At 40.1% G+C, this 27,415-nt stretch overlaps 1 protein-coding gene across 1 annotated transcript in view; it reads left to right on the top strand.

Annotated features, from left to right (window-relative positions):
- Nucleotides 1–27,415, top strand: part of DMD (dystrophin) — a 2,279,750-nt gene that overhangs the window by 2,034,946 nt on the left and 217,389 nt on the right. Inside the window, exon 62 of the mRNA XM_023751347.1 lies at nt 23,634–23,694. Within this exon, the coding sequence (XP_023607115.1) occupies nt 23,634–23,694 (61 nt within the window). The remainder of the gene's footprint in view (nt 1–23,633; nt 23,695–27,415) is intronic.

Here is a 27,415-nt window from a genome sequence, read left to right as displayed (position 1 = left end):
TCTCCTATCTTTTTTTTCTCTCTTAGATATCATTTGTGCTCTCTTTTCTCTCCCCTAATTCTCTTTTCTCAGGTGGTCACTTATATTGGGGTTATCGGTGATGTGAGTACATTCATGCTTTGTTCCCTTTGGGTCATGTCTTGTTAAGGTGAATTTTATCCTGTCTGGCTAAAGTGCTGGAGAGCAAGCCACATAACCAGACACCTGGAGAGGAAACTTCATTAGTGAACGGGTCAATTACACCCCCAGCTACAGAGGCAGGAAGAAGGTGGCAGCGAGGGTGCAAAAGAGGAGTGTGTGTGGTGTGTGTGGGGTGTGTGTGTGTGTGTGTGTGTGTGTGTGAATGAGGCACAGTTAGACCCCGCAGGACCTTCGGGGGCAGGCTAACCGGGCTAGCCTAACTAGGCAGCCTCTGCTACCATTGCAAACAGGACCAGGAGGCCAGCTCTTCCTCACAGGCCTCGCCTTTTCGAAGGGGAGAGCTGATGTAACTGAGAGCCCAGCCTCACCTCCACCCAAGTGCCCTCAGGTAACACCTGGGACTCTACAGCCACCCCAGCCAGGGACCTGCAACCTCGGCTGTGGTCCCACGGTCACCGAGTCTCCAGCCACCCTGGTGCAGGCTCCTGTGAGTTCTGAAGCACGCTCCCCTCTGACCAGCCCAATGCCTTAGCCCAGGGCACTGAAACTACATGAGCAGCAGACACGTGAGCAGCACGCTCCTGTCCAAGGAGCATCAGCCCCGTGAGCAGCCTGCCCCAGGCCTAAGACAGCAGCCTCATGTGACTGCCCCTGTCCAAGAAGCAGCAGCTATGTGAGCGGCCCACTCCTCCATCCGAGGAGAAGCAACCATGCGAGCAGTCCGACCCGTCCGAGGAGCAGCAGTCACACGAGCAGTCTGCCTACGACTGAGAAGTGGCAGCCTTGCGCAGCCCGCCCCCATCCAAGGAGCAGCAGCTGTGCACAGCCCGCACCCTGCACCAGTCCGAGGAGCAGCAGCCACACACAGCTTGCACCTGTCCGACAAGCAGCAGCTGGGTGAGTGGCCCGTCCCCGTCCAAGGAGGAGCAGTCACGCGTGCAGCTCACTCCAGTCGAAGAGCAGCAGCCGCGCAAGCAACCCACCCCTGTCTGAGCAATCTATAAATTCAACACACTTCCCATTAAAATACCAACGGCATATTTCACAGACCTAGAACAAACTCTCCAAAAATTCATCTGGAATAAAAAAAGACCCCGAATAGCTGCAGCAATCCTGAGAAAAAGTAACAAAGTAGGTGGGATATCAATACCAGATATCAAGCTGTATTACAAAGCCACTGTTCTCAAAACTGCCTGGTACTGGCACAAGAACAGACATATAGACCAATGGAATAGAATAGAGAGCCCAGAAATTGACCCAAACCAATATGCTCAATTAATATTTGACAAAGGAGGCAAGAACATACAATGGAGTCAAGACAGTCTCTTCAATAAATGGTGTTGGGAAAATTGGATAGATACATGCAAAAAAGTGAAACTAGACCACCAACTTACACCATACACAAAAATAAACTCAAAATGGATAAAGGACTTAAATGTACGACAGGAAACCATAAAAATTCTAGAGGCATCCAAAGGCAACAAAATCTCAGACATATGCCAAAGCAATTTCTTCACAAGGGCATTGGAAACTAAAGAGAAAATAAACAAATGGGACTACATCAAAATAAAAAGCTCCTGCACAGCAAAAGAAACCATCAACAAAACAACAAGAAAGCCCACTGCATGGGAGAACATATTTGCCAATGTAATCACCGATAAGTGTTTAATCTCCAACATTTATAGGGAACTCATACAACTTAACAAAAGGAAGATAAACAATCCAATCAAAAAATGGGCAAAGGACCTAAATAGGCACTTTTCAAAAGAGGACATTCAGAAAGCCAAGAGACATGAAAACATGCTCAAAGTCACTAATCATCAGGGAAATGCAAATCAAAACAACAATGAGGTACCATCTCACACCTGTCAGAATGGCTATCATCAACAAATCAACAAACGACAAGTGCTGGAGTGGATGTGGAGAAAAAGGAACACTCGTGCACTGCTGGTGGGAATGCAGACTGGTGCAGCCACTATGGAAGATAGTATGGAGTTTCCTCAAAAAGTTAAAAATGGAACTACCATTTGGCCCAGCGATCCCACTTTTAGGAATATATCCTAAGAAAACAGAAACACCAATCAGAAAGGATATATGCATCCCTATGTTCATAGCAGCATAATTCACTATAGCTAAGATCTGGAAACAGCCTAAGTGCCCATCAGAAGATGAGTGGATTAGAAAACTGTGGTACATCTACACGATGGAATACTATGCTGCTGTAAAAAAGAAGGAACTCTTACCATTTGCAACAGCATGGATGGAACTGGAGAGCATTATGCTAAGTGAAATAAGCCAGTCAATGAAAGAAAAATACCACATGATCTCACTCATTTATGGATAATAAAGACTATTATAAACTGATGAGCAAAAATAGATACAGAGGCAGAACAGCATCGAACAGACTGTCAAACTACAGCGGAAAAGCTGGGGAGGGTTGGGGGGCAGGAAGGGGGGGTAAGAGATCAACCGAAGGACTTATATGCATGCATATAAGCATAACCAATGGACATAAGACACTGGGGGGTAGGGGAGCCCGGGGGAATGTCAAGGGGAGAAAAAAAAAGTAGACCTATGTAATACTCTTTGTAATACTTTAAGCAATAAAGAAAGAGAAAGAAAAGAAAATACAAATGACATAAAAATAAAAGACTAAAAATATATATGAAAATGCAAACAGCCATTATGTTTTTCTTTCTTTTTGCAGAGTTTTTGTAATAAGCATGTGTTACTTTTTTAATGGAAAAAAGCAATAAAGGTAAAAAAGAAATTTTATTCTCAAGCTTTTAACCCAGTGACCTCTTGCAGTATCAAACTCTATTGATGGCTATGGAACTCTGTAAGACGAATTTCCTTTTTACTATTTGTTCTGAATTTAAAAGCTGTGAGTTTCATTGAGTGATCATCTCATTTTCAGATTATAAAATGCTGTAAAAAGAAAACTGATCAGTCCTACAGGCTCTATAATCTGAACTGCCTTCATCAGAGCCCTGGTTAACTCTTTGTCATATTAAAGCAACCCAAAGCGTTTACAGTGTTTCCTTGCTACATAGGCTAAAAAGTCCGTTAGCATCTTGAAAGTTGCAAACCTTCATCCCACTTCCCCAACTCACACACTTAATAAAAAAATTAGGGGGAAAAACTTTAAGCACATCTGATAGTTGCTGACATTTCACTTAACAGTGCTCTAATCTATGCTACCTCCTTGGGAGATGGATGAATTTGAAATGTGAGTGGGGCAATAATTTAAAGTCTCAGATTGGCTTAAAGAAGCCATCATGATAAAAGTCAGCAAAAAGTTTGCAGGTACGATACGAGAAGATTCTCAACCTAAAGCTCTCTATCGGGTAAACTCTCAGGGCAAAATAATTTGGGCCAATTTTTTCAGTCCTGGTCTATCCTCAGTGTTGGAAATTTGGGACAAATGCCATCGAATCTATAAGTGATTCTGGTAACACCTCCATAAATTCAAAGATATCCTTTCAGATGCCCACAAAAAGCCATCACAGTGATGATAATTATGCTCTTTTCTTAAAACCTATTGCTATTGCCCTGAGCCCAAATTTATATTCTCCAATAATACCTTAGATTTATTTGCTTCAGGGCATCCTCAGTAACAAAATTTTGTATTGTTGGTCCTACATGTCCATTTATTTGAGCATGTGAGGAAGCTTAGGAAAGTTCTCAGTTTTTGTGGTGGGGATTTGTGCGTTGGAACTGGCTCATATTGGCTTGAGAGAGCCAGTTGTCAAATATACAGGAATTGTGAGGCAGTTATTAAACCAACCTTTGGTAGCTTGAAGTCAGCCATAGTGGGAATGTTTACCCCACAAAAATTGGAAAATACTGCAAATCAAGGCTTTCTTTTTTCTTTTTCTTTTTTGCATAGCTGCTTTACCAGAACACCGCCAAATTTATTTGTAATTCAGATCACCCAAGTCCCTGGAGGGAAAGCTCAGGATCCAAATATCTACCTGCCTTAGATAGGATGACCACAGGTCCTGGTTACTCTGGGATATTCTTGGGTTTAGCCCTGGAATAATTCTCATGTCCCAGGAAACTTCCTCAGTCCTAGGCATACGAGGATGGTTGGTCACCTTAGACTCAGGTAAAGTTCCGTGGAAATAGAGCCCTAGACAAAGGTTCTTGTACAAGTAACTTGTCAGGAGAGCAACTCTTATGTGAAGGAGAGTAAAGGAAGCAGGATAAGGTAGAGGGAAGCTGATTAGGAAGTAAAATTAAGTGAGGAGGTAAAAACTAACTTCAGCCTAATCCCACAGGGAGCTGTGGAGCACACATTGTACCATGGAGTTGGCCCCATGTTTAGGCAAGGGAGCTGGGATTTCGTTCCCCCATGCCAGTCAGTTATTGGCTATGGATTTCTGGGGACTAGGGGACTGCAAGGCAGTTCCCATTTCACTGAGGAAGGTTTTCTGGAGACCAGAACAATGGGCCCATACCAGCTGACACTCAGAGCGGCTGGAGATGGGTGTGTCCGTGGGGGAAAAAGAGGTCTAAGTGAAACATTAATAACATTAACCTCTCTCAGACTTTATGAAGCCGCTTTGGTACTCCATATATAATCTGGCTTTAAAGCTAAATGGTGACATTAGTTTGATCACTAACCACCACTCCTTCATCACGGACCTGCAGGGAAATTAATCCGGTGGCATGGCAGAGATGAAACAAATGCCTGTTTCTTTCTTATTTCACCTTCCTCATTATGACAATCCTCTGGGTCTCATGGGGACCTATGGCAGGGAGACCAGCACCACAATTCTAAATCAGTTTCATGGCACATGGGCACTATTTTAGTGGAATACTGGCTCTGAAAGGTACATTTTTACACTTCCAAGAAAATAAAGGCATTTCTGAGTTTGGCCTAGAGTAGCTTTTTGTCATCTGTCCCAAAATATAAAGCTTTGCACAACATAAATGGGGAATCACATCCCTATGGGCAAAAATCATTACTTTCGTTTTTACATTTGGATGTTTTCCATTTTCAGAGCACAACCAGTTTGGGATTACAAAACACTTTTTGGTGAGAACTTTGAATTGAGGACAAAAGGCATTTTTGTTTTTCTGTAGACTTAGATGAACTCTTCCTGGTTTAAAAACCATTCTCTTGAGCTTTTTAAATATACTTTCAGATATCAGCAATGGCAATCATCTTGATTTCAGTCTACAGCAAATACTGCCAAGTTATGTGCTATGTCTCCTTAAAGCTGTAAGAAACAGGAGGAGTAGGCTTAGGTGATGAGGAGTATTAAGGATACATGGGAACATAAGGAAGGATGGAGAACAATAGTCACCATGATGCCTATGTTTGCTTCTCTCTGTGTATGCCTCTGCTTCTATAGACTTCAGACTGTCAGAGTATAATGGCTACTCTCTCCTCTCTAATTTGTGACTTCTACTACTACCTTATACTCCTGTTTTCTTCTCTAGATCTCTGACTTTTTCACTTCCACAACTTTCTACCATCTACATTTCTCTGTGTATTATAATCAAACTCTCAGAAAGAGCATCTGATTGGGTCAGCTATTTCCTATCTGTTTCAAATTTAAGGCCACCTCATAGACCACAAGCTAGGCTATAAAGCAGGTTTTCTTGACCTGGGCACAATTGACATTTGGAGCCGGACAATTCTTTGTTGTGGGATCTGTCCTGTGCATTTTAGGATGTTTAGCAATACACCTGGCTTCTACTTACTACATGCCAGTAGCAACCCCCTTTCTCAGTTGTGACAAACAAAAATGTCTCCAGACATTGTCAAATATCCCCTTGAAGTTAAAATTGTCCCTGGTAGAGAACCACTCCTGTACACCAACCCCTGGGCAATGTGTAGCCATGGCAATGGAACACTAAGTAGAATGACCTATGTCTGAGGAAGGATCTGAGACTACTTTTCTATACTCCCCATCCTCTTCAATGAAAATGAGTGTCCTCAGCAGACAACCTTTAGCTGTCTTTCCCTTCAGGAATTGCCTCGGTAGCCCCACTCAAGATCACCTCTCTTCCACTAGCAGCTCCTGCCCAATGCAGGAGTACTAAGTCCTGGCCATTTGGGCCCAACTCAGGAGAACTCTAACATTCTACTCAAGAGCTCCTGTGGGGTTGACTAAGACTATCACTGGGCCTGCATCCCAGCTTGCCTCCCCTTTATTTCCATTCCTGCTTCCTTCTTCTCCCTTCCACAGGTGTTGATCCCAAGGACACATCTTACTAAATATCCTGCTCTCTAAACTTGGTCCTAGAACCTGCTTCCTGAGGAACCCAATCTGTGAGGGAGCAATGTAACTGACAGTCATTTAGAAGCATCTGAGAAAAACACATTCTAGTCACTGGGTAATTTGTTTTACTCTTGCTTTCATAATGAGTTTGATGACTTTGTCCAGTATATGTAGTGATGATCATTAAGGTGTCTGACCTCATGATCTCCATTAATGGGTAAGGACTTTTGGGACAGCACAAAATTATTTCATCCTCTTGCTTTACACCTTAAGCTCAGTAGCACACATACCAATGACAGGCAAGAATTAGAATGTAGAAAGAAAAAAAAAGAATTAGAATGAAGGATAGTCAATAAAATATCATAAAAGGAAATGGGTTGGAATGTGAGCACTATAAGGGTAAAGGGCATGCATTGCTCTTTTTTTATTTTTAATTTCATGCATCTTACACATTGCAGATAAATACAGAATATGCCTTGATTAAATGAATAACTGAGCACTCTAAAGGTTATTCCCACTCTAATACAATAGGAAATGACTTACTCTAGTGCCTAGTCTCATATCCTGAAAAAGTTATGAGCTTCACTTCATTTTCAGCCAGCTAAGAATTGGTTCATTCTGTCACTCGGCAAATATCTACTCAATGAACAATATAATTAAGACTCTGTTCTAGGTGCTGGGGAAACAGCAGTAAATAAAAGAAAATCTGTCATGAGATTAATTTTAATAGGAGAAGATAATCAGGTCATGGTAAGTTTGATAAATCAGGCTAGAGGTAATTAGTGAAGGGAACTCTTTAAATGGGGCAGTCAGAGTGGTGACATTTGAGTAGAGAAGTAAGGGAGCAAGCCAGGCAGACGGGGGCAATGGGTTCCAGATAGAGAAAACAGGACATGCAAAGACCCTGAGATGGGAGCATGGCATAGAGGGATTAAGAAACAACAAGGAGGCTAATGTGACTGAAGCCGAGGAAGCAAGATGATGAATGATAGGTCATTGAGCAACCAAGAGCCTGGCCAAGTAGTTCTTGGTAAGAAAGGAAGACTTATGAGGGTTCTGATCTAAGAAGTCACATATGACAAACTGTGCCTATTAGCATTCATTCATTCCTGTATTTATTACCAAAGCTAGGCCCTTAGAATAAGAAGATGAGTAAGGCAGAATCCTGGCCTTGGGATACTCAAATTCAAACCTAAAGAGCTAGATGTATAAAAAAAATAATGACTTTCCATAGTTCTGGTAAATAGTGGGAGGTGTGGGAGTAGAGTGGAAGAGTAATTAATTCTACCGTGAAAGAAATGAGATATTATATACAAACTAGTATTAATGTACATTGTCCCTAAGGCTACATGCAAATCCAAGGTAGAGGGTATTTAACTTGATAGAAATCTAGCAAAGACTGCTTCTGATTGCTTGGCCCTTGATTTCACTTAGCAAAAGTCACAGGATGTATTTGGTGATGAGAATCAGGTTCTCCCTTCTACTTAGTCATGCTTATATGATGAATATCCAATTTTACATGTCACCTCCTATAGCCCTTTTGTCCAGAAAAGGGATTTTTTTATGTATGTATAATGAATATAAGTATAGGTTTTACAGAGTGCTAATGTTTTAATGAGCTAGAAATAGGCAGACAAGAAAGAGAATAAATGGGGGCAGTTTGACTTAGAAAGAGAACATCTGAGCAGCAAATGTCTTGGGGGGGGCGGAATTGGAAGAAGAATGGAATAGAATGAGCTCATTTGTGGTGTAAGTTAAGGACAGAAGGAATTTATTTTCAAAAGGTAAAAAGTGAGAGTTCACATTGTGGAACTTGACCTAGGCCAGCTATCAGGGGAAAGTGAATGATTCAATACACTTGGCCCAGGAGGTCTGGAGCAGATACATCTATTAGAGGTGTCAGGGGAAGAGAGAAAGTATTGAACCAAATCTTCAGTTATTCCCAGAGCCAAATACGAAAGCTCACCAGAAACCTTTCTATCTTAGGGCAAAATAAAGGACAACAAGGCTTAAGTCTTAAACAGAACAGATCAGATAATTCCTCTAACATGAACCAACCACATTAAATACAAAAAAAGAGTACATTTGGTAATGTGAGATTTAATTTAAAAATCAGAACTGAATTTAGAAATTAAAATGAAAACACCTTGTTTTGTTTCTTTCTAAAAACTCTTAGCTATTCATTTTGAAATCCTAAGCAATACTAATATAAAAGGATAAAACACAATTACCTCATACTTGACAGCAGCATTAGAATGCTAAAGGAAGATCTGTCTCCTTTCATGTTCTACTACACTGAGAACTACATAAAATTTTTAAGAATCAGAAAATACCTGGAAGAGGAGGAAGAGGAATTATTTATTGGCATTGTTTTCTAGGCTGGTGTTTTGGTAGTAGTTTTTAAAAATATTTTTATTGATTTTTAGAGAGAAAGGAAGGGAGAGAGAGAAACATCGATGTGAGAGTGAAACAATGGTTGGCTACCTCCTGCACACCCGCTACCAGATATCAAGCCCAAAACCTGGGGTTGTGCCCTGACCGGGAATCAAATAGGCAAACTTTTGGTGCATGGGACAATGTCCAACAAACTGAGCCACACTGGCCAGGGTTTTGATAGTAGTTTTAATTGCTTTATGTAGTAGTTTTTAATAGTCAGTTTAACACTAGAACCATAGAGTCTCTCTCGTTTGCCTGGTTCATCTGAGATTCCTCACACTGTCAGTAAGTTAGTTAATGGAATAAATATCCTGCTAACTCGTCACATTAATGATGATAATAATAGGGGTAGGAATAGGAATACAGAAAACATTGAGCACTTTTTGCTTTTAACAGTGAGGAAGGATTTTACATGGAGTAACCTGTTAATCCTCACAACAACCCTATAAAATAAGGATTGTTATTGTCTCCATTTCACAGAAGAGAAAACTGAGACTGACAAGTTTAATAACTTCTAGAGCAGTGGTTCTCAACCTGTGGGTCGCGACCCCTTTGGAGGTCGAACGACCCTTTCACAGGGGTCACCTAAATACATCCTGCATATCAGATATTTACATTACCATTCATAACAGTAGCAAAATTACAGTTATGAAGCAGCAATGAAAATAATTTTATGGTTGGGGGTCACCACAACATGAGGAACTGTATTAAAGGGTCGCGGCATTAGGAAGGTTGAGAACCACTGTTCTAGAGGGTTGCCACTATCTCTATCTTCCCCTCTTCCCCTCTCTCCCTCTCTCCTATATGAAAGTAAAAAGCTTCTTTTCTCATGCTTATGGATCTAGATGTCAACGAGAGTTTAAGTAATCTACATAAAGTTTGACTGGGAATCTCTGCCTCAGGCTGCAGGTTAGCTGGGTTTGGTTCCAGGCTGCAAATTCAGTTCAGAGACTGTCTCTAAATGTGTTGGGTTTTGAAGGCCATGCTGAAGGATCAGGGGCCACTTGGGACATGTGCTCATGGCGGATCACCAGAGCATAAGTGGACAAGCCTCTGTTCATGTCACGTCTGTAAAAGCCTCATTGGCCAAAGCAAGTCACTTGGTCAAGCCGAAGGTCAAGGTCTGGGAAGCACACTGCCCACCATGAAACTATGGCTAAGATGTCGATGTTTAATTCTTTTGCAATGGAATAAAGAATTGGGACCAAAATTTCATCTCTCCCACACTCTTATTCCTTTCATTGTTGCCATATCCTTCACTCTTTCTGACTCCTATCTTGCTTTCTAAATAGATGTACATCCCATCTATAGTCATTTGGTTTTTAATATCTGAGTTGCTCCCTACTGTCTCAAGTTTCAAATTTTACTTTCCTTGAAATTTCCCTGGTGCCCAATACAATACCTTTCACACAGAGAGCATTCAGCAAATGGTGTTTACCTGCCGTCTTTTAAAATCACATCTGGAGAGACACTAAAGGCACCTGGCAATATTGCACTGACTTGTTAGTAACCCGACTTAACCCAAACAGCCTGAAGATTGCAGCCACTTTTACCTGGAGGAAAGTTCAGTGGTAATGGTCAGCCAGTTCTTTTCACAATTATTCAGAAATTCCACAAGCATAATTCAGTCACAGCTCTATTTATATAGACACCTATTCTCCTCCATCTGTCCTTATGAGGTTTGATTTCTTTCCTAATGTCCTAAGTAGCCAAAATAAGGCTCTTAGAATTTTGTGCAAGTCAGTTTGAAGGAGCATTTCTTTCATGAGTAATGCCACCAAATATTGTTTATTACACTTTGTGGGACTGTGCAGCCAGCAGCACAGAGTAGTAGATATAGCGTTTATCTCTGCAACTCAGTCACCTTGCCAAGTAGTTTAGTATGAATTCTTGACTTCCCTGATCAAATGTAAGCCTGATACGCTACATGACTTGACAATCCACTGACAAATCCAATGGTGTGGTGCAGATGGTCCCTAATTTACAATGGTTCAACTTGTGCATTTTCTGCTTTACAGTGGTGGGAGAGTAATATGCATTCAGTAGAAATCAGACTTTGAATTTTGAGTTATAATCTTTTCCCAGGCTGGTGATATGTGGCATGATACTCTGTAGTGATGCTGGGCAGTGGGAGGCAGCCATAGCTCCCAGTCAGCTGTTTGATCGCGAGGGTTAAAAAAAACAATACTCTGCAGTCTACTGTGTTGCCAGTGATTTGGGGGTATTGCGTTTTGTGTTTTCACATCCCGTGATGCCTACAAAATGCTCATCTGTGTCTCCTGCTTCTGGTGAGAAGAGGACGGCAATTACTATTGAGATGAAACTCAAGATAATTGCCCAACTACAGGCTCATTTAAGTGTTCTGAGCATGTTGAAGGTAGGCCAAGTAAGTTAGGTGTATTATAGTAAATGCATTTTTGACTTTGGCTATTTTAAACGTACAATGGGTTTATCGGGTCGTAACCCCATCGTAAGTGGAGGAGCATCTGTATTCTGTTCTCCATGTGTAATGGTCTCAGAGCTTAGTGTTATCTATCTGACAGCTCATATAATATTTACAGGTTGTTATTCGTGAGGAATTTTAGTTAGCCATAAAGATTTTCACAGCTATGGCAGACATTAGAGGTCTCATTCATCACTCCTGTGACCTTCCCCTCTGAATGTAGCCCATCTGTCTCTGCTGTTGAAATCTTTATGGAAAAATCTTCCCATGTTTGAAAGTTTAGTAAGTGATCTTAAAGTTTTCATTGAATCTTTACTTTTGATATATAGTATAGACATATAAAGCACTATTCTTATTTTAATGTTTTGAAAAGTGTTAAATTTAACTTGGCCTTTCAGTTAAATGACAGAAAATGTAATCTTGCTACAGGAACTATATGCATCACATCAAAAGGAAATAGAAATAATACAGAAAGCAATTGCAGCCCTGGTCGGTGTGGCTCACTGGTTGAGCATTGCCCCATGCACCGAGAGGTCACCAGTTCGATTCCCTGTCAGGGCACATGCCTGGGTTGCAGGCTTGATCCCCAGTAGGGGGCGTGCAGGAGGCAGCTGATCAGTGTTTCTCTCTCATATGTTTCTTTCTCTCTTTCCCTAGCTCTCTGTAATCAATAAAAAGACTTTTTTAAGCAATTGCAATGGAGAAATGTATGTACATACCTATATGTATATATTCAGCATTAACAATGACATAAAAACTTAAACACTGTATTATAATCTTAATTATGACCTTAGGACATAAAAAAGAAGCAGAAATAAGTTTTTCATGTAATTTACTATTATAAAGAAGACCATAAGCAAATTCCATAAATAAATTATTTGAATGGGCTGGTTTACAGAACAGAAAAGAGGGAATGCCTAACCTCAGATGTTCTCCTTTTATGGACAACTTCTCAAATGGTTGGTTAGGACCCAATTCTACTGTTTTCTCTCTGTCTACCCGCTCCTTTAATTTTTGTGGTCTGGTTTGGCCTTCACCACTCTTGTGAAATTGCCCTGTTGAGATAACCAGGGATCTTGTGGCCAAATACATCTTCTTTTTCTATAGCCTTAGTCCTTTGGAACCCATTGGCATTCAGACCTCACCATCTGCCTGCCCTTGTGTTTATTGTACTTTATTGTAGTTTATGTGTTGTTTTTGATGGCTTTTCTATTGCCACCACCTTTTCAGGGCATTCCCCAGTGTATAGCTCTCTTTTAACAGCCTTCTTTCCTTAAACAGTCTATTTTTTATGAGAGAACAAATCTATTTTATTTATTTACTCTTCAATAAGTTTAACTCTTTGTGGGGTACAGCATCACACAAATTCTGTGTCCAGTAGCCTTAGCAGGAAGGTTGCTTCGGAATTTGACTCAAACCATGCCACTATTTCCATAAGCATGAGTTACCTTTCCCCAGATTACTCTGGTTTTGTTCATTTTGCCACCAGGAGTCACTGTGTTGTTCTTTGCTTTGGACACATAAGCACATCTCTTGCCTACATAGAATTCAGTTTCATCTCAAGCATAAACACCTTCAATTTTAGGAAGATCGTGTGCTCCCTCTGGTTCCGGAGACTCCACTTACAGCCACACAAATGGCCTTGGGCCACAGCCTTCCACACACATATGTTGTTATAGAAGTCCTGTTCCCATCAGTCTCCACCGGCTTCAAGATGGCGGAAAAAGCAAGAGTCCATCCATTTTCATAGCTTCAGCTATCATCTTCTAGTACTTAAGGTCTTGTCCTTTCACTTGGGTTTCAGTGAAAGACCCACCTTCCAAATATTTTAACCTAAATATATAATTTATCTGAAATTTACCTCATAGCTAATTTTTTTTTTCTGCCAGTGAAATTCCCAATTGCCTAATAACTAAGCCTTAGAAGTTCACACTTGCACTGGGTAATTCTCAAAATCCACTCCCCAACCTCTAATCCATTGTATATAATGCCACAAGAACAATGTTTTTTAAAAATATATCTTTTTATTGATTTCAGAGAGGAAGGGAGAATGAGGGAGCTAGAAACATCAATGATGAGAGAGAATCACTGATCGGCTGCTCCTGCACACCCCACACTGGGGATCGAGCCTGCAACCTGGGCATGTGCCCTGATTGGAATCGAACCGTGATCTCCTGAAAGAACAATCTTTTTATCTTTTCATCATCATAGTCCTCTGATTATAAAACAGTCTGTGCCCCTCTACTTCCCATTGTATCAAATATGAACTAATCTGTTCATCATTTATGCTGATGAATAGTGAACGGATGGTCTACCAACAATGAAGTATCTCTTCAGCAGATACCATTGGCTTAGGCAGTCAGAGATGTATAAATAAGTACCATAAGCCCAGGCAATTAGATGATGTTCAAAGGCATTTCTCTCTATCATACTTTATACTATATGTGGTACATTAATAGTAGTTAGAAGTGGTCTGGCTGTTGTGGCTCAGTGGTTGAGTTTTGACTCATAAACCAGAAGGTCACAGGTTTGATTCCTGGTCAAGGCACATGCCTGGGTTGCAGGCTCAATTGCCAGTAGGGGGCGTGCAGGAGGCAGCCGATTGATGATTCTCTCTCATCATTGATGTTTCTATTTCTCTCTCCCTCTCACTTCCTCTCTCTGAAATCAATATAATCATTTTTAAAAAATAGTAGTTAGGAGTGGATCCAAGAGTTGAAGACAAATGCTCAGGTGCAGCAGAGAGGTTGATCCTAGGATTGCCATCATTCAAACAACATCCCATAGATATGTGATTATGAACATTATTTGTATGGTAATTAACATATTGCAAAGCAGTTTCATACCTACTTTTCTCATTTTATCCTGACACTATTTTGGGAAGGGAGCTATCATTATCCACATTTTTCATGTAAGAAAAAGAAGGCTCACAGAGAAGATAAGACTTGCTTAAGTTTGTGCAGTAATGGTGGAGTCAGGACTCAAATCCAGTTCTTTTGAAACTGTGTTCCAGACACTTTCCACTTGTTCCAGATACCCCTCAAGACACTGAGTTGAGCTTTCAGGTAGAAAGCCAATGTACTGAGTGCCTTTCTGAACTCAAAATGTTCATAATCTATTATGGAAGAGAGGGTATGAAAGGCATGTTATCAAATAATCCACTGCATCAAGCAGTATATCTAACGAACCTTGAGAATTATGCCAACTAAGTATCATTTACCTGTGGAAATGGATTATTCTCTTTCCATCTAGATCAACAAAGAAAGACTCCTCCTGATAGGAGTGTAATTGTGTAAAATGCCTTTAAAATGTTCATAGCCTTTCATCAAATAATTATACCTCTATGAATTTTGCTTAAGAAAATTAACAAAAATGCCTGCAGAGATTTGTCTACAAAGATGTTCATTGCAGCCTTACTTATAACAGTGAAAACTGGAAACAACTGATTTCTTCAAGAAATTATGGGGCATCCACCAATGGAATGCTGTTCAGCCATTTAAAATGTGAGCCACAGATGTATTGGGTGAGTGGGAGTAGTTCAATGAGAAGCAGGTTTGGCTGCATGCAACAGAAAATTAAACAAGGGATTGCACAAAGTAAAACATCTTTTTATAGCCATTGGAGCCTGCTCACCAGTTCAAGGGGCCAGCCACAAGTACCAGGGAGTTAATGACACGCCCCCAACCTCCAATAGTATCTCTCAAGCAATAGTAAATAAATATTCTAGTCCCCTTGCCCCTGGGAAGCGGGGGGGGCGGGCAGATAACTCTGAAGTGTATTCTACAGTGAAGCCCTCAGCTGCACTGAGCCCCAGGTATCCAAAGCAATAATTCATCTTTTATCAATTTTTCTCCCTTCCCTGTCTTCCTACCTGCTCGTCTACCAGTGCTTCCTTGAATTACTGCTCCAATTACTTGTACTCACATCCTTGTCTCCATGTCTGCTTCTGAGGGATTGCAAGCAAGATGGCTTCCATTCTCCTGGTTTCTATAGCTCCAGCCATTCTCACCTCCATGTTCCAGGCAAGAAAAAGGATGAGAAAGGACAAAAGCTGCCTCTCAATTGAGTCAGCCCATTTTAATGTACTTTGCTCCTTCACATGCGCTCTTCACACTTCCCTGCCTTGCTCTGAGCCTTGAGAGGTTGTCCTGTTTGGGCTGCGTGAATGGCATCTCCAGCCTCTGGCTTCGAGTTAGGCTCAGCCAATTGAGACCCGTGGTAGGAGATGGGTAGAAAGATGGCAAATAGATCAGAATGCTTATTCTCTAGACTCCCTCCAGGCCTGCTTCCCTTGACGAAAGATCTTGTCACATGACCTCTTCACCAATGCACATGCATATTTGTTCATTTGGGAGAGAGCAGGGTCTCACTTGCTCTCCCCTCTTTATCTCTCCCCACCATTCCTAGTCCTCCTCTTTTGGTAAGGGTTCTCTCTCCTTGCTCCTCAGACCTAGGGTGGTAATGGCTCCCTGTTGTTATTAAGATTATCCCTTGTGATTCTCCACACCTTCTACAGACCTTTGTGACCAGCCCTTTTACTAAACTCTATTCAACTTACCCAATTTGAATGTGACATCTATTTCCCACCAGGACTCTGACTGGTACACTACCATTATATGTTCATCTCATTAAGTAATAATGTCCTTGAGGGCATGGAACCTCTTTCTCCAGCACACCACCCCCTATTCCACCCCTACAGGCAAATACCTAGCACAGGAACATACATATAATGTGTGTTCAGTAGATACCAGTTGATTGATTTTAATGCTGGAATATTAGGTGTGCTCATTGGAAAATATCCCCAGAGACTAAAATGAAATGCAAAATAGCAGGAGCTAAGTCTGTCGTATTTACTGCATTAGCGCCAGCACTTTGCACAGTGCCTAGTGCATAATAGGTGTTCTCCAAAAATGTGTTGCATAATGAGTGAAGTGATGTTAGGTATTGTTTTATTTCTTTAGGGACTGAAGCTCTGTTTTTGTCTTTCAGATGAAAATCAGTCTCATCTTCGTTCTTTGGAAATAGCCTCTCTGAACTGATCAGATTATTTAACTTAGACATCTAGGACAAGACCAATGATGGAGATTACAGATCATGGGGAGACAGATTCTTACCAGAATAAAAGAAAGCTGTTGCTAATCATCACTAAAGCCATAAGCAATTCAACAGAACCCCTCTGAGATCTGGTGACAATGAAGTTGTTCAAACAGCTTCTGTAAAATAATTTGGTGAATTTGATGGAAATGGTGTAGGGGATAAATTTAGATATCAGATATAGTATAGAGAACTTTAACTATATGACATTACAATTAATCCCTTTTAAGATGTATTTATTTACCAGGTTTGGCAAATACTTATAGACTACCTGTTACATACCACACATGATAAAGTACAAAGACTAGACAGATCTGGATGCATTCTTTGCTAGCTGCATATGACCTGGGCTATTTTACTGACAATTTCTGAGCCTCAACGTCTTCATGTGTAATATTGGAATCACATGACCTTATAGGTGTTTGAGGGGTTACATTAAGGAGCATACAGTGCAGGGAACCTAGTAGACAGGCAACATGTTATTCTCAGTTTCCTGAATCACCTGACTTCAGTTTGAGTAATAACAAAAATTAGGCTCTAATACTTATTGACTTAGGACCTTAGACATGCTACTCCATGTGATCTTAATTGTCTCATTATCTGCAAAATGAAAATAATACCTCAAATAAGCTACTTGAGATCATGTTTCAAGTACGTAAGCGTTTTCCTATCTCCTCCAACACCTCTTCTATATTAAGCATTCTCAGTGGGAGCGATATAGCCCCCAAGGGGATGAAAATTGGTCCCTGAGGGATAAAAAAAACTTACTCTTTTTATGTAAAGCACAGATGCATACAATATATAACCAGTTATAAATTACTACCTGTAGTATTAAAATTTCATGAAGGGAGTAGAGAGATTAGGAAAAAATGTCTTAAAAATACCTAGGTGTGGAGGGGAATGAAGGAGAGAGTGGCAAAAGGCCATTGCTCTAGAGTAGATCTCCTTGATAGAATGTGTCCATTAAACTATTATTAGAATTTGTACACTTCTGAGGAGCCAGGCACCAGTGGCTAGTCCAGCCGTGGGCAAACTACGGCCCCCGGGCCGGATCCGGCCCGTTTGAAATGAATAAAACTAAAAAAATAAAAAGACCGTACCCTTTTATGTAATGATGTTTACTTTGAATTTATATTAGTTCACACAAACACTCCATCCATGCTTTTGTTCCGGCCCTCCGGTCCAGTTTAAGAACCCACTGTGGCCCTCGAGTCAAAAAGTTTGCCCACCCCTGGGCTAGTCAATCCTTCCTAACAACTTTATCTTAACCCCATAGATGAGGTTTCTATTTTGTCTCCAGTGAATGCTGTATTATTTATTTTCATAATCTGCCTCCCCTTTTTTGACCCAACTATGTTATCACACTCTAAATCCACCAAATATAAGAAAAGTAGAAAGATTAATGCCTGTATGTGGGTCTGAATTCCATAGAGTGCTGTCTTGGCACAGTTCGAATAACATTAGCATTCTTTTTAATTTTCTGGTTAGGCCCCTGTGTCGATTAAAATATGGCTTAACACCGGGGTGCATCGTTTGGCACATTCTGTTCATCATGCATTAAAACTGGTTGAAATAAGAACTTCTAAACAAAGCCTGGCCTGTGGTTGTGATTTTCAAAACCACCTTGGGCACAATATTGGATCCTGTCACCTCAAGGGAAGAAAAGCATTTGAAGGTAGAATTGCTACCCTTTCTTGCTCTTAATAACAAACTGAATGAGGGAAACTCAGAGGTTGGTTTCGGAATAAATAAGCTCATGTATAGTTTGCTATTTAAATTCAGTAGACAATACCCCCATGGTGCTGGTGCCCTATAATGATGAATGATTTTTACACTCAAGAATCAGAATCACAGAGCTACATTCGAATTACATGTAGTGGTTATAGAAATATCTCTATAAGAAAATACAAAAGGATAGCACATTCTCACATAAAACTATTTGCCAATAAATCTGCTTGTGATGGGCTACTAAAAATGGACACATCAGGCAAAAAAAGATGTGTGCCTATTACCTAGGCTCCCTTTATGAAGGATGACAAGCCTCCACTGCCACACTGAGATAAGAAACAGCTGTTGTTGGCGTGGGCACTCCTGCAAGAAATGAAATAATTCTGGGACACACTTATGAGAGTTACCATATATTTGATCAACTCTGAATATGTGCAAGACTAGAATTATCTGGCAGTCCCAAGCAAAATTGCCTGACAACTCTAACACTTTCTTGCGAAGGAGCACTGAATCTAATCGCATAGAACCACCCTCTGATTGTGTATTTCTAAAGCAAGTGGTTCCGGTGTGTGTGTCTGTGGTGGTGATGAGCCTAGCGAGGAATAGGGAAAGGCCGTTATTTATTTATTTATTTTTGGATTGAGGACATTTAGTATAAAATTTTAAGGTTTCAAATGATGACTGCAAAGCAGCTATAAACTGTGAGTCAAATGGCAAAAAAAAATCTTTCAGCACAAAAAGTTCACTGAGTCTCACCGTTGGATATATTTGATAGCAACACATAAAGGCAAAGTTTTTTTTAAATTAAATCTTTTTTGTTCAGATTATTACAGATGTTCCTCTTTTTCCCCCCCATAGCTCCCCTCCACCCGGTTCCCACCCCACCCTCTGCCCTTACCCCCCCCACACACACACACTGTCCTCATCCATAGGTGTACGATTTTTGTCCACTCTCTTCCTGCACCCCCCACACCTCTTTCTTCCTGAGAATTGTCAGTCCACTCCCTTTCTATGCCCCTGATTCTATTATATTCACCACTTTATTCTGTTCATCAGATTTTTTATTCACTTGATTTTTAGATTCACTTGTTGATAGATATGTACTCCTTGTTCATAATTTCTATCTTTACCTTTTTCTTCTTCTTCCTCTTCTTAAAGAATACCTTCCAGCGTTTCATGTAATCCTGGTTTGGTGGTGATGAACTTCTTTAGCTTTTTCTTATCTGTGAAGCTCTTTATCTGACCTTCAATTCTGAATGATAGCTTTGCTGGATAAAGTAATCTTGGTTGTAGGTTCCTGGCATTCATCACTTTGAATATTTCTTGCCACTCCCTTCTGGCCTGCATAGTTTCTGTTGAGAAATCAGCTGACAATCTTATGGGTACTCCCTTGTAGGTAACTAACTGTTTTTCTCTTGCTGCTTTTAAGATTCTCTTTTTGTCTTTTGCTCTTGGCATTTTAATTATGATGTGTCTTGGTGTAGTCCTCTTTGGATTCTTTTTGTTTGGGGTTCTCTGTGCTTCCTGGCCTTGTAAGTCTATTTCTTTCACCTGGTAGGGGAAGTTTTCTGTCATTATTTCTTCAAATAGGTTTTCAATATCTTGCTCTCTCTCTTCTTCTGGCACCCCTATAATTCGGATTTTGGTTCACTTGAAGTTGTCCCAGAGGCTCCTTACACTATCTTCATATTTTTGGATTCTTTTTTCTTTTTGCTTTTTCAGTTGGGTGTTTTTTACTTCTTCGTATTTCAAATCTTTGATTTGATTCTTGCGATCCTCTAGTCTGCTGTTGGATCTCTGTATAATAGTCTTTATTTAAGTCAGTGTATGCATAATTTCTAGTTGGTCCTTTTTCATAACCTCGAGGGTCTCACTAGATTTATTGTGGGTCTCACTAAATTTATCGGCGGTTTCTAGAAAATTCTTGAAAAACCTTATAACCGTGGTTTTGAACTCTATATCCAGTAGTTTGCTTTCCTCCATTTCTGTCATTTGTGACCTGTTTCTTTGTCTCTGCATTTTGGCTGCTTCCCTGTGTTGATAGGGTGGCTTTCTGTGCTAGGTGTCCTATAGGGCCCAGTAGCTCAGCCTCCCCAATTACCTGAGGTGGACACTCTTGGTGCACACTTTGTGGGCTGTGTGCACAGTCTTATTATAGTTAAGCCTTGATTGTAGTTGGTATCACTGGGAGGAATTGACCTCCAGGCCAATTGGCTGTGAGAATCAGCTGTGTCTATGGTGGGAGAACTTCTGTGCTGGAGACACTCTTATGGGGCAAGACTTGCTTCAGTGGGGCTTTGGTGCTCACTGAGTCTGCCCCCTGAGTGTGTCCCTTATGGATCTGAGGAGTTGTCATCTGGATGGTCCCACTCTGACCACTGGGTACACTGGCACTTGGATCTCTAAGGAGGTGCTAATTTATCCTCTGCCTGAGGCTACCCAGCAGGAGCTAAGGAGAGATCTGCAGATTCCTCTTCTTTGTTTGGAGTTTGGAGGTGCCCAGATGAGGCCCAGCTGTGAAGCAATGCAAGCTGCTGTGGGGCCTTGGGCCTTCTTTTGAATGTCCTGGATCTCTCTGGCCCAGCTGCAGTTTGTTAGGTAATTTTAGATTGCAAAGGGCCAGGTCATTCATAAGCAAAAGCCTCTGAGCACAGCTTGGGTAGGGCGGGGTCTCAGAGAATCAACAGGGCGGAGCAAACAGCTATGGCTGATCTTCAGTCCTGCCCTAAGAGGCCCTGGGTCTCAGTGTCCTGCGGTAATCGCTGCAAGCACCTCTGAGAGAAAGTCGCCCTCGAGTTCCGACCGATGCCAGACAGTCTAGTTTCTCCCCGTATGAGTCTGGGTCCCCAGAGACTCGCCTGGAACTGGAGTTCAGAGCGGGAGCGTGTGTCTCCCTCCCGATTGAAAAAGACAACCGCACCCTCAGTTGCCAGCCCCCCGGCGTGTGCGTCCGTACCTCTGCACTTTACTTCCGCACCTCCTCTGAGTCTCAGTGTGCTTTTCTCTTTCCTTCTAGTTGTAGAATTTCCACTCAGCCAGCCTTCCTGTGGTTCTGGATGATGTCCGTTTTGTCTTTTAGTTGTATTTTTGAAGTGGTTGTGCGAGGCAGCAATTTCAGGTGTTTACCTATGCTGCCATCCTGGTTTCTCCCTAAAGGCAAAGTTTTTTAAAACATAACACTTTTATGTATAATTTATATACTTTGTAAAATTTTAACAATGAAGCACTCTATTTGTAAAAGCTTAAAAATCATATTGATCTGAAACATAATTTTTTTAGAATATATTTTTAAATCTTTTCAACTATTTAGTTCAAGCATATTCTGATTACTGCTCTAGGGTGTTTGTTTGGGGAGGGGAGGTTTTGGGGGATTTTTTTTGCTTTTAATGTTCAATAATGCTAAGTCAACTATAGATACTCGATGTAGGTCTAGCCATTAGCTCAGCTGGGTAGCACTGCTTTCTTGCTAGATTTTCTTGTACTTCCAGAGGACTTACCCAGCATCTATGAGTCAGAAAGACTTTCTGGACTATTAGAATAATAAAGACCTGGAAAGGGATAATGAAAAAAATTGTGGGGCCCAGCCCTTAGGGACCTTTAAGAAAAGAATAACTGATCTTTTATCAGATTAGGCATGCATAGGCTTGGTAATACCTCCAGTGAGGGCTGACCTAAAGACTCTCTGGAGTTCTCCTTTTCATGATGCTGTTGATTTTTGGAGCTTTTTTGTAATGACATACAACATTATATTAGTTTCAGATGACCAACATAATGATTTGATTTCTGTGTATATTGCAAAATGGTAACCACAATAAGTCTAGTTAACATCCATCACCATTTTGATGCTGTCCTTTTAAGAAGAAGGTGTGCTGAGCAGCCTGGAGCTATGATTCTGCCTCTCCACCATGTTTCCTACTAGAGAGGGCTTGAGTTATAAGGTTTCCATAGCACCAGACTCTGCCCAGGTACATCAAGTCCAGCCTAAATTCTCAAACCTGGTCCTATTTACTCTATGAATTAATCTGGGCAAGAGAGCTGAGACCTAGAGAAGAAAAACAGACAAGAGTGGGGTAGAGAATGTGAAAGACAGAGAGGATAAGAACAGGGAGAGAGAGAGAGAGAGAGAGAGAGAGAGAGAGAGAGAGAGAGAGAGAGATTGAAGGCAAGGGTCTACTTCAAAACAGCAGATAAATGTCTTTTTCCCCATATTAAAAACCTGTCTGCCAAAATGAAAAGACTAATTAGCAGCTAAATACAAATCCATGCTCTGTATCTTTTTAATGACATTTCACCAAGGTACAAAGCAGCATATCTGGTTGAAGGTTGGATGATTTGATCCTTCTATTACTCAATATAAAATAAAGAATCTGTAGTTTCATTACCCTTAAATTGTCTGACAGTAGGTGAAGTTAACTTATATCAGAAGCTGTTCTTTCATATTATACATTATAGTCAAGGATATATTAGCTTTGACGTTTTGTTACATCTCAGTACACTGTGGAGTGGATTTACTATGAAACTAATTTAGAAGGGAGCTTTTCATCGAAGGAAATAATGGTCAGCATCAGCTGTGCTTCAAATTATAAGCAGGATGGAAATTCAGGAAAAATTGCTAGATGTTAATAAGAATGATTCTTATATTTCTAATCCTGAGGATATTCTATGTCTCCCAAATTCCAGTTTCTTAAAAGTCTATTCAGGAGGGAGATTTTATTGTTGAAGAAATGTTATAGTACATCCTAACATGATTATTTTGTCTTACAGAAAGAAAACATACACAGATTAAACAGTATATAAAAGTTCAGCTTTGTGAAAGACAAACACTATAACTGAAACATTGAAAACACAATTTAAAGATGATTGATTTGACTAATACACAATCAAGTCTTTATAAAGTGAATTTCCCATACATGAAATTTAATTTTACCTATAGGATTCATCACTCATCACAAGGGTTTTATGACATTCTGTTATCAGATGCCATTCTCTCACTTTTTGTTATCGTTTCTAATAAGATCATGCTGGTCAACTGACATTTTGAGGCTCCAATTAAAAAGATAATCAGTAAATGAAATCAGTAAAAGCCAAATAAAGAGAAAAACAAACACATCAGAGTGATAAGTATAGTATTTTAGCTTCAATAACTTGGAATGTAAATATATCACAGAGGGATGTTTCAGCTGCTAAACTAATAAAACCCAGTCAATCAAATAGTGAAAGATATCAGAGGAAGTATTATAAGACAAGAGCCCAATGGAGACACATAAGAGAAAACCCATCAGTTTTACTCATTCACTTCCTTATCTGTTCTATAGGTATGGCAGTGGAACGGTTTTTTTCTCTCTCTCTCTCTTTGCATTTATCTTTTGCCTGAATGACTTCAATTTCACTTAGATTAGGACAGAAACTTCAGAACAGCCAGTTAATCCATCCTGTGTTCATGGGCAACTGAGCAAACAGACCAATATCAGTATAAAATTGTAATTCTCAAGATTAATGTTGTCTTTCCTGTTTGCAGTGAACTTGACCTCCTTGCCTTTTTTTATTTCCTCTTTCAGCTTCTGTCCAGGGTCCCTGGGAGAGAGCCATCTCGCCAAACAAAGTGCCCTACTATATCAAGTAAGTCGGAAGCATCACATTCTCTATTGTGGCTAATCTATATATTCGCAAGTGAATTTATTTGTAAAACGTGACATTAGCCTGGCCTATAATACCTAGTTCTTTCTTCCCCAAGGAAGCTTGGATAATCAACTCATGTTTAAATTACCACTAAAAATTTGCTGATGCCTTTAGGAAAAATCCATTTGATGCAGCCTATGTGTTGTGTTTTGTGATTGGAGGTTGTGTGGATTTTTCACAATAGAACAAAAAGCTGATGATGATTACTAGTGACCTGGTACACAAATTCGTGCACATTGAAATGAAATTAATTAGAAGAAAAATTTTAATATCACTATTGGCCCTTTCTCTATAATAGAAGTGTCGACCAAACTCATGATCGACAATGTCAGATCGAAACACACGCATGCGATTTGCGCCAGCAAGAGCTTTATATATACAGATAAACTTGCTTAATTAGACCTACTTTCTGATTTAGCTAAACTTTTTCCAGCCCAGTGAAGCACCCCAACTTCTCTTTCAGGTAATTGTCAGCAACACAGCAGTAAATATCAACACAAAGCAGATTATTATTGTAGATCACACAGGGAGAACAAAGGATAAAATATTTAACTGCAGCAGTGTTTGACTATATTCTGCACAGTGAGAAAACCTGAAGTCATTTTCAAGGTCCACTATTTCATACTTCTTTTCAGTTGGGTCAAGTTTCTAAGCTCTCTAAATCTCTGTTTTCCGGCTAATGAAAAGAAAGTAGGATTCCATCGAGTCTCCTGTGTACCTACTCCAGGACTTCTGTGAGGATCAAATGAGATGAGGCATGAGAAAACACTTCACAGACATTTGGTTAAAGTGAAATGTTTGCACCTGGCTATAAAGCAAGTCCTGTTCCTGGGCTGCAGAAACTCCAAGGAGGCTAGTCGTCACTAGGGAGAGGAAGCTGAGCGTTGCTACGTGACATCATTACCCAGCGCCCACAGCCACCATTTCTGGGCTGGGCTGGGCTGTGGGCCACATTTTGCGCCATGAGGTCTCGGCAGTGTCAGCTGTGATTTGGTGGGCTGTCAGTCTGGGATGGTGGTGTGGCCTGTGTCCCACTTGGGGGAAGCTGAGTGTTGCTTTGTTGGTGCCAGATCCGCGGTGCCATTTCTCTATAAATGGCCAGTGCACATCTCGGCAGCTCCTGCATTGAGCATCTGCCCCCTGGTGGTCAGTGCGTGTCATAGCGACCGGTCAGACGGTCAGACTCTTAGCATATTAGCCTTTTATATATATAGATTGACAGTGAAAGTAAATAGTTACAAGAACAATTTAATCTATTGAGGGGTTTTTCTGCATTTCTTCTTCAGACACAGATGGAAGTTTTCTGCAACTATATGTACACAAACTGTTTTAGGTGAATAAATACTTCATGAACCCAAAAGGCAGTCAGCAGCAGTCCTAGATTTGTGGAGCTGAGTTGTTCATTCTCGAAATACAGCACTCAGCATTTTTCACATAACAACAACAGAATGATACCGTTTTCTGGGGCCATCTGTGTCTGTCAAAGGAATACAGGTGCTTAGAAGCATCTTCAGCAGGATGCTGAAATACAAATTATGATACATTGGATTGACATGGAAGAGGGAGGGGAGAGAGGATGTTGAGTTTTTATGATACATTAACAGTGTCTCATCAATTGTGTGAGTGCAACTTAAATTTAACTTGGAATCAGCTGCCTCAACAATTAAAACTAATCAGATTCATGAAATAGACTTTGATACCAATTAAATTCTTTGAATTTGCCTCTACCATGAGTCTGACTAAAAATAATGTTTTTCCATTTTTTCAGCCTACTGTCTTTTATCAAGTCTGTTTTTATTCTTCCTCTGCCCATCAATTCTTCATAATTCAGTTCTAAAACAATAACAGCACTCCTAGATCTTCATTACTACAGTTCTCAAGAAGTTAGATTTCATGCCTCAGTTTTGTTAACTCAGAAGAATGGGGATGAGGGTGCTCTTTTGGCTCTTCAAGGAAAGACACATCCTTTAGAAAAGGTTTGTCTTATTAAATTTTTCCAGACAAGGTATCTCTTATCTTTAAAAATTCTTCTTTAATATGCTTTGATCCTGATTTCTAATTTTCTTATTTTAAATTTTATTTTTGTTATATATAATTAATGATTTAGTCACTCTATGTATTTTAAATACCTATTTTAAATCACCTGTTTTATTAAACACTATATTGACAGGCACTGTATTGCTTTATATACACTATATATTTTTCAACCCATTTTATTAAGCTCTACCCAATCACCTTCTACATCATTGCCTTTGTCATGACAAACTTTCATTTCTGACTCATATTTGAGAACTACTTCTTCTTCAACCCATTTATAAAGGTCTCACTTTATCCAATCTTTATGAGCTGAAATAAAAACTTGTGGCCAAGGTTTTAGTACCAATTGAAAATTCAAGACATCTTTAAGCCATTCTTCTCCAAATCATTACTTGTTTGGGGCTCATTAAAGGACTCCTAGAGCCCTAGCCAGTTTGGCTCAGTGGATAGAGCATCAGCCTGCAGACCAAAGATTCCCAGATTCGATTCCATTCAAGGGCATGTACCTTGGTCACAGCTTGGATCCCCAGCCCTGGTCAGGGCACGTGCAGGAGGCAACCAATCAATGTGTCTCTCACATCGATGTCTCTCTCTGTGTGTCTCTCCTCCTCCCTTCCATTCTCTCTGAAAAATCAATGGAAAAATATTCTCAGTTGAGGCTTAACAATAAATAAATAAATAAATAAATAAATAAATAAATAAATAAATAAATAATCTCCTGGAGATTCCTAGAGTTGCCCTCTTCCCCCAGTCCCAGTGTCCTTTCCTTAAATATTTATCTTCTCCCTGATGTTACACCTACTACAAAAGATCCCAGTACCTTGCAGTGAGGAAATGAAAATGAATTCAAACCAAAAAATAAAAAGGAGAAAAGGTCTCTAAAAGCTGTAAACCCCTCAACCCTCCACCACCACCACCACCACCATCCCATATATTAATCTCTTGCTGTTCCTTGGTAGAATCATAGAGCAGCTACTCTCTATTTGTCCAGTACTGTTCACCATCTTGAAGATCATGGTAGTGGTATTGATAAGGGCACAGATCTGGAAAAAGAAAACTTGATTTCTAATCCTGGCTCTGTAATTAGTTGACTGTGTGGCCTTGAACAAGTCATTTAACCTATACAAATCTTGGTTTCTCATTTATAAAATAAACATCCCTTTTAGCTCAAAGAATCAATGCATGGCATTTTATGGTCTTTTCCAAATTCAAAAACCTAAGATCTCAGCTTTTTTCCCAAGAAGTTTGTCTTTATTTTTAAAGTCTTTAATTATTAACATAACATAAATACTTAGTTTAAATAAACACAGGAATTCTATTTTTTTTTCACTGTTTAACTAGCTTCAGATATGATGCCCTCTCAACTCACTACAATTTCTCCAGGTAACTATGTAAAGAGCTCAAATCTTGGTGTATAATTAAGAACTATTATGCTCTCTAGTATAATGGCAAGATACATAAAATAATAGACAGGAAAAATCAGTAGAAAGCTGAGTATGGGGACATTAAAAGCCTCTGAGGTGATCAGTTCCTTGGAGTGAGGAATTACATGATTTCTCATAGATATCTCAGAAACTTTATGTAGACCAATTCTCTCTACAATTATACTTTTTTTAAAAAGAGG

Source organism: Myotis lucifugus, unplaced genomic scaffold (genome assembly GCF_000147115.1).
Source record: "Myotis lucifugus unplaced genomic scaffold, Myoluc2.0 scaffold_20, whole genome shotgun sequence".
Classification (NCBI taxonomy): Eukaryota; Metazoa; Chordata; class Mammalia; order Chiroptera; family Vespertilionidae; genus Myotis; species Myotis lucifugus.
The sequence above is the reverse complement of the archived record's forward strand: the minus strand, read 5'-3'. Positions and strand labels throughout refer to the sequence as shown.